Source organism: Doryrhamphus excisus, linkage group LG12, assembly GCF_037039965.1.
Source record: "Doryrhamphus excisus strain RoL-2023G ecotype Guam linkage group LG12, RoL_Dexc_Guam_v1.1, whole genome shotgun sequence".
Lineage (NCBI taxonomy): Eukaryota > Metazoa > Chordata > Actinopteri > Syngnathiformes > Syngnathidae > Doryrhamphus > Doryrhamphus excisus.
In genome coordinates this window covers 18,430,587-18,439,246 of record NC_136368.1, presented here as the reverse complement: position 1 = coordinate 18,439,246, position 8,660 = coordinate 18,430,587, and the positions used below count along the sequence as shown (strand labels likewise).

The following is an 8,660-nucleotide window of genomic DNA, read 5'->3' as shown; positions in this document are numbered from 1 at the left end:
GGGGAGGAAATGAAGTAATGGGATCTTAATGAATTTGGACTCCAAAAGTCCTCTATCACGTCTAATCACACGCAGACATAATTATGATCATCTTTTTAGGAGCTAACTGTACTTGGGAGTCAACTTGGTGACATGGCAATGCACCATTTAGACAGATCTGCTAAATGTCAGCAAACTGCTTGTGAACGCAATCCCAATTTGCTTTGGAATTAGCACTCAGCTTGCAGTGGCAGCTCTAATTATTTAGACAATTCATTGCCTGCTGATCATTTTTCTCTCCATCCCTCACACCCCCCCCCCCCTCCCCAAAAAAAGAAGCTGCTCTCTTGATTTGGGATGAGAGTGGATGTGTCCCAGACATGCCTCAGAGCCTGAAGGCGTCACTTCTCTGCTCTGACACACTAAAGCAAAAGCTTTGTGACAGCAGCACCATTTTAACACTCGCTGCTCTTTTCTATATGCATGCTCCTCTGCAACACTGCTTTAGCATTGAGGGGGGGTGGGGGGGGTGAATCGGATTAGCTCAAGCCAGTAACCGATCACGTGACTTTTAACAATTGACTGCAAAGTTTCAGAAGAAAACTAAACTTCCGGGTGGCTGATAAATGTTCATAAAACTGTCACTTTGGACACTTAGGAATGCCTGTTTTTGACATTCCCAGGCAAAATACATCGGGAATTCCCACATTAAGCTTATTGGGTCACACCTGTGGAAAGTGGCGTTTGGGTTTTTCAGACAATAATAATTTACGGAAGTCCAATTAAAATAGTAGTACTACGTTTTATTTGCAAAAAAAAAACGTACACGTAATCATTTTTAAGGGCAAAAATATGATGCATAGGGCGGTCTATGTCGGATTTAAACTTAAAAAATGTTGTATTGATTAAAAACACACGCCTAGATGACTATCTTTAAACATATTGATGAGATTAATGTCGTTTTTATTAACTCCTCCCCTCCAAAAAACCGCAATAAGGAAAGTCATGTATTTTTGTTGCTCAATTAGATAGTTTTAAAGTAGATTTTCAGCAGCATACACACAATAAAGAATATTATTTAAGTACATACGGAAGGTAAAAACGGAAGGCCTACATTTTTCTTACTTGAGAAATAAATACACATAGCTTTCAAAGTGTTTTTTTTTCGATTGGAAATAAAACATAATTCGAATGAAAATAGAATAGAAACTAATTAGCAATGGATTTACTTTTAAAAATGTTTTATTTTGTAAACATTAAATAATCCCACTTTTTGTAGTCTAAATGTTTGGAATCTGGGCATTTTATGAACAAATCATCACATCTGATCGAGTCAAATATTTGGGCCTTTTATACATACTTTTTTTCTCTGTTCTTGTGCCTGTGTCTTTAAATCCATTCCCTTGATCAAGCAAAAACGTGCTCTTTTAGAGGTCGCCATGCTTACAACATCAACAACAACAATAATAAGTATTATTATTATGTTGTCCGGGCCATAGAAATAATAAATCTATATAGAAGAAATGTTTATATTGAACAGCAACAATACTTACAGCACACATACAAACAAGGAATGTGACAGTTGAACAAACACAATGGCTCCTCCTTGGTGCTCTATACACAGGAGACATATTCATCATCATCATCATCATTGTAACAATAATATTTGATGCCTTCAGAGGAGTGCCAACTATATTGGTATCAAATCTAGCAGACTACATAGTGTCCGGTATATAGGAGATATAGACATCACCTCTGAATGTGCCTATATAACAAATAAATTAAATAATAATAATAATAATAATAATAATAATCATAGTTACACATGCGTTGCCTTTTCTGGAACATTTTGGAGATGCTGTCAGAAACACATGGTTTTTAAAAAAAGAATTAAATATTTTCATTATAATAAGAAACTTTGTACATGTGTTATAAAGTGATGCGTCATCTATTATAATAATATACAGTGTCCACGCACATGGTCGCATTTACATTATATATATATTTATATATATAAATGGAATATATATTACATCTCATGGTGCTAAAGACATGATGATCCACTGGTGGCAATGAAGTAAATTAAACACCCCCCATTTCCCCCCTTTCTCCTCCTTCTTGATAAATAATAGTTTAAAATGTTACATATATATTTATCATGTGGAAGAAGTTCTTGTTGGGTGTGTGGGCTCCACTCAGAAAGGTAGCGTATCAAGGAAGAGTTTGTCAATGATGGCGGGAGGAGGCACTATGTCTTCTAGTTTGAGGTAAAAGATACGCTGCAGACCTTGAGTGCACAGAGTGCGCAGTTCGGGCAGCTTTCCCAAAAGTTTGGACAGGTAGTTGGGTCGGTTCAAGCCGCCGCTGGTGAACGTCACTTGGTCTTTCAGGCAGTTGATGATCTTGTTCTGCAGCTCCTCCACACGCTTGGGCTCCCTCAGGCCGTGTCTCTCTAAAATATGACATGGGAAGGGAATAGTTAGTACGCACGCGTGCGCCATTGTCATTATTACGCATGGGTGTGCGTAATTAGACATGACAAAACCTCATCGTTGTTATTTTTTAACCATACATGTGACCCTATGGTTCATTATTATTATTATTATTATTATTATTATTATTATTATTATTATTATTATTATTATTATTATTATTATTATTATTATTATTATTATTATACAAACATAGATGTGAGCATACGTCATATTACGCATTATTTTTATGATCCATACCTGTGACCATGGCGAGGGCAGCGATGCAAGAGAAGGCAGAGATGTCTATATTCATGCCCTGCAAGTTGGAGGAAAACTCCACGATGGCGTCCACCCACTCGCCGAATCCACGCACGCACTGCAGCCTGTGCAGCACCACTCCGTTACAGAAAATTAATTTACCTTCCACCGGGTTCGACCTGCAAATAAAACCAGGCCTTAATGACGCGATAAAGGAGACAGGAAGATGCTTTCTAATTGCTGTTAATTATAATAATAATAATAAAAATAATAATAATAAAGCAATGGCGCATGAAGGATGGACATTATACCGGTAGGCAAGCCTCAGGACGAAGAGCTCCAGGAAGGCAGACTCAAAGAGGAGGTCTTGGTCCTGCTTGGGCAGCTCAGAGAAACCCGGGATCTTCTCAGCCCAGCCCCGGATGATCTCCATGGAGCCCGTCAGCAGGTCGTAGAACTGCTGGATGTGCTGAGTGTTGTCTCCGCTCATTTGGTAGTCCGGGTTGGCCTGGAACTGGAATTTAATCATTCGCACACTTAATGAAGTCCTTTAAAATATATAAGCCGTGAAATTACAAAGTGGACATTTGCCATTTTTTTTTAAAAAAACTATTAAACTAGTGTCTTGCTTTTTATTAAATTCTTGAATTGCACGTAAATTACCATCAGAAGTGCACAGTATGTTGCAGGAAAGTGTTTTATATGTCTACAAATAAAAAGCTGGGCTCACCCTGGAGTAATCCAGCGCTGACATGGAAGGGTTGGAATCCACATGGGCCCGAACCAGAGCGCTTATGAGGCTCACTGGGGGAGACGGGGGTGAGGGCTCCTGGGGGCTTTTAGGTTTGGATGGCAGGCGTCCTCTTCGACCTTTTAGATTATCAGTTCTCACCACTGAAATAAACACGTATATGTTAGAATGAGATCTAAAAAAAAAGATTTTAAAACATATGAAAACGTGGCCTACCTTCTCTCACCATTCCAACCACAAGGCACTTCTGAAAACGGCAGAACTGGCAACGATTTCTTCTGCGTTTGTCAACAGGACAGTTTTTATTGGCTAGGCACACATATTTGGCGTTTTTCTGCACGGTGCGCTGCAGAGAAGAAGGATAAAAATGGTGTCATTCGAGGCCTTTTTATGTTGTTGAGTGGGACATTCATTTTTAACACTTTTCACGCATGCGTTTTTTTTTTACGCTTTAAGTCTGTTCGCACCTTGAAAAATCCCTTGCAGCCCTCGCAGGTTCGAACCCCGTAGTGCTGGCAGGCCGCGTTGTCCCCGCATACCGCGCACAGTCCCTCATTGGACGGCGAGCCACGGGAAGGCGGAGACGGCACTTGGCTGTCCACCAGCTGGTGTCCGTGGCCCAGCTGCAGCGAGTGCGGGAAGGCCAAACCGGCCTGTTTGCGGAGGGCGCTGGGCACCGCGAAACTCTGCGCGTCCAGGCCGCGGTGCGCAGCAGCCGCCGCCGCCGCCGCCGCTGCACTATCATGGCTCATGGAGACGTGCAGCGGGCCGTCGAATCTCATCTGACAGCTGGACACCGGAGTACCGGGAGGGGATTGCTTGAAGGAGAAGAGCGAGAGCCTGGACACCGGGTTCTTGCGCTGCTGCTCCATCATATGAGACGTAGCCGCCACGTAGTTGTGGTGGAAGGTATGCAAGGAGCCGGGGTCCTCCCACATGGAGCCGGGCTGCACCTGGAAGTTGGGCGTGTTCGGAGCGTGAGGCGAGGAGGGTTTGAAGTACATAGGCCCCGAGTGGGGCATCATGTCTTCGGATTGGGGAGGCAGGTGGCTCTGCTGGTGGTGGTAGGTGTGCATCTGCACGTCCTCCACCTTGATGGACGACTGCTCCCCGGCGTGGGGCATCTGGTAGAGACAGGGCGGCTTGACGTCGTAGCCCGCGCTATAGTTGTCCATGAAGGTGCTGAAGCTGGGCAGGGAAGTGGTGGCTGTGATCTCGGTGTTGGTCAAGTCCATGCTAAACTTCACAAACTCTGGCGTGAGGAAGTCGCAGCTGTATTCTCCCGCGGTGTGGTAGCTGTAGCTCTGGGAAGCAGGACTGGCTCCTTGGGGTGATGATCCATACTGAGCCTGGACGCAGGGCATGGCTGCACACACAGGAACGGGTTTTAGTCAAGCATTTAGAGACGGAAAATGGTTCAGTTTCAAACATTTTTTGCTTGATTATTATGACTTTTTCTACCTCAAATCTTGTGGCTGCGCACTTGAAAGGAGGAACACTTTGGATGGCCGCTCGGACTCAAGTAGGAGGGATCTTCCCCTGTTAGAAAACACCACAATAATTATCATAAAACACAACAATTTCAGCAAAAAATGTTAATTTAATTAATACTTTCTATCAAAACGATTATTAAATTAAAATGTTAAAAAATACAGCATCCTTACCTCTTTCACATCCAGTTTGTGGTGTTCAATCCATGCAATAAGCATTCAGAAAGGGTGTCCATCAAATGTGCTTGTAAAAAAAAACAAGAATAATACAAAGAAGAAGCTCCAAATCCTAAAAAGCCAAAGACTGTGTGAGAGACAGACAGAGAGCAACCACTTGTCTCGACTAGCCACTCCGAGCCAATGTGGCTTTGTTTATGTGAGCGCCGAATGCCCTGGCCCACGTGTTTCTCCATGTGACGTCACCGGCGTCAACACCAAAGAGGGCCAATCAGGGAGCGATGTGGGAGAAAGGGGGTGGGTTTTTTTTGTTTTTTTTTTTTCCCCAGCCAGCCTTTGCATGGTGAGCTGTTTGTCTTGTGGTATGTGATCTATGCCGCTTCCTACATGGACATTAAGCAGAGATGTAGTGGGGGATAAAGGCAGCTACACTCAGTTTGAACAGGACTTAGGACTAAACACTGACTGGGACATGCAAGCCATGTTGGAAGGTGTAGTTTGGTGCACATTTAATGTGTGTGTGTTTTGTTTTTTTTTTTAACTCATGCAGTGCAGTTTTCTGCACACATGTCAACAGATGATGTAGCATACCTACATGCATCTTTTGGAATGCAAGATTATATCTTAAAAATGACAAGACAAGACATTGCTATATTTTCCTATGATGCATGAATGGGTCAAATAATCATACCGGTATCAATACATCCTGTGATGCACCGCAGCCAAGTATTAATAATGAAAAATGGAGCAATACAGTCAGTACATCAAGGTCAATGTAAGTGCCGCTACTCAAATTCAATTGGAAAGAAAAGGCTGTTAAAATCAATGAAAAGTACTCAAGCAAGCAGTGATTTAATGCAAACGGAGCTCCAGTTTTGAATGAAGAAGACCTTATTAATAAGTCCAAATGCAAAAAGCACTGAGTGTCAATTAGGAGTTCTGAAATATAAGGGGCATTGGTAAGGGAAAATATCACCAAACACCCATTTTACATGCAGAAAAGAATGTGAAATAATTACAAATAATGAACATTTAAAATCATTTTTTTTACCTTTACTGAAAACTCTTGGCTGCACGGCGGTGGAGTGGTTAGCGTGCAGGCGACACAGCTAGGATAACCGTGTTCGATTCCACCGTGTTCGAGTTTTCATGTTCTCCCCGTGCATGCGTGGGTTTTCTCCGGGTACTCCGGTTTTCCTCCCACATTCCAAAAACATGCTAGGTTAATTAGCGACTCCAAATTGTCCATAGGTATGAATGTGAGTGTGAATGGTTGTTTGTCTATATGTGCCCTGTGATTGGCCAGAGACAGCTGGGATAGGCTCCAGCACCCCTGCGACCTTTGTGAGGATAAACGGTAGAAAATGAATGAATGAATGACGACCCTTGTTGGCAAATGGTGTTTCTCACCTTGACAAATTACAACTTTCTTTGGCCCCATGGCAGGTTATTCAGCAGTTATACACAATAAAATGCACGACTAATAGCTTATTTTGGTCACTCAATACAGTACGCTTGTACGATAACTGAGATAATGTATGAAAATCGGGGCTAAATTTTTGAAGAAATGTAGTCAAAAATCAAATCATATGAAATTGACAAAAATAGTATTCTACTACAATTATTGCCTAGTAGCTGTATCGGGGTAATATCATTAAAAAATATTGATGTTAGTCTTTATAGCAACAGTACTCCTATGACATAAGCGTTATCATAAAGCAGGAGGCCAGTTGGTGGGGGTCAATGTTATTTTACATTATCGCTCGACAATATTTCTTTATTTCTCAATTGTGTTCCAAATTTAGAGCTCAGCTTCAAGTGAGGAAAGGGGGGGCTAATTAGCAGTTATCACAGGGAAACTCATTTAGTCCCCATGAGAGGGAAACCTGATAGCATGGAGCAGGATGGAGAATGACGCAACAATATTTGAAAAAAATAAAAAAATAAAGGCTCAAGCTGACGTCTAGTCACCAAAATAACGGTATTGTTTCGCAGCTGATCTCGGTGTAATCTTACACCAACACCTTGGTCCACTTTAGCTGAGTATTAGTTTGGGCAGCAGGCCAGAAGAGGCGTCGTACAACTCTCGGACTGTGTCAGCATCCTGTTATTGTGCTGAGAAAACACACTTGTAAAGAGGAGTGGAGCACACACTCTTGCAGTGAGTGCACACGAGGACACGCTGTATTACACTCACATCTAGAGGGCGCTCTTGCACACTACCCGCTGCATCAAGCAGCTTCTTTGCTTCTTCCAATTAACCTTTTAATGAACCCGGCCTCCTTTATGACAGTGTGGTCACGCCCATGTGCTTTTCAGGTGGGCTTTATGGGCGCTGCCAGGTAAAACACACACGCCATAAGATATGATGACATCATCTCTCATTACTGCTCATATTAAACATAATACAAATAATTACTCATTTAATTGGCTATTTTCTCACTTTTAATCAACTAAAGCTAATGTGCACAATTAATTAGCCGCCATTTAATCGCGAATGAGAATTTATGTCCTCTAATTTAATATTTTCATGATTTGTTTTTAATTGTGTGTGTTATTATTCAGCTGGTGTCAGGCAGTAGAACTGCAAAGTGGATGAGACGATGTGATCGTGGCAAAAATGACCCATTTGTTCCCTCAAATGGCGCTTATGGAACTTTAATATTCAGCATATTATTGAACTTAATGTTTTTATAAAGGTATGATTTGTGATATAGCCTTGTATGGGATCACATCAGGTGGTGCTGGTGTACCTAATGTTGTGGTGTATGGTGTCCCGCCTCCATCGAAGAAACTGAATGGCAGTGTTCCTTTCATTTGTAAGATAATGTGTCGCCAAATTTACATTGTAAACAAATTGTATGTTATGAATGTTGAATGATATTAAAGGTGAATTATTTTTTTGAGTTTTTTGAGATTTTCTCATGCTATGAAATGAGAACATGTGTCCAGACGTTTGACTTGGACTGTATTTTGCGAATGGTGCCCTGTGATTGGCTGGCGACCAGTCCAGGGTGTACCCCGCTTCTCGCCCAAAGACAGCTGGGATAGGCTCCAGCATACTCGCGACCCTCGTGAGGATAAGCAGTATAGAAAATGAATGAATGAATGAATTCCAACTCTATGCTACTAAAATGACATGATTTGTCTTTGGAATATTACAAGTTTATTCCTGTGAAAAAGTTGACTTTTTTCTCAGTAGAATGCAATTTTTTTTTACATTTATATATCTTGCATTTCTTCTGTTTTTTTTAATATTATTATTTAAACATCTTCTATTAAATTTTGTTCTTGACATTATTCCTATAATATATTGACATTATACTCGTGAAATTATTCCGCAACCTAATTTTCCAAAAAATATTTCAACTTTAAGCGACTGAGATGACTTTTTACTGATATTATTATAACGTGTTATAAACGTTGCAAACGTGTCAACTTTTTGCTTAAAAAAATTTTTTTTTTACTTTTATTCTTGTAAACTTACTACTGATTTTACCATTTTTGGTTATTATTTTCAGAATGTGGAGT

At 41.1% G+C, this 8,660-nt stretch overlaps 1 protein-coding gene across 1 annotated transcript; it reads right to left on the bottom strand.

Annotated features, from left to right (window-relative positions):
• Positions 1–1,492: 1,492 nt before the first annotated feature.
• On the bottom strand, positions 1,493–5,292 carry nr4a2a (nuclear receptor subfamily 4, group A, member 2a). Its single transcript, XM_078795043.1, has 8 exons — positions 5,127–5,292; positions 4,924–5,001; positions 3,930–4,828; positions 3,679–3,808; positions 3,442–3,605; positions 3,023–3,225; positions 2,712–2,890; positions 1,493–2,431 (listed from the first exon to the last, which is right to left on the bottom strand). Exons 3-8 carry the CDS (start codon positions 4,824–4,826, stop codon positions 2,175–2,177), a joined length of 1,830 nt encoding a protein of 609 aa, XP_078651169.1. The 5' UTR covers positions 4,827–4,828; positions 4,924–5,001; positions 5,127–5,292; the 3' UTR covers positions 1,493–2,174.
• Positions 5,293–8,660: the final 3,368 nt, after the last annotated feature.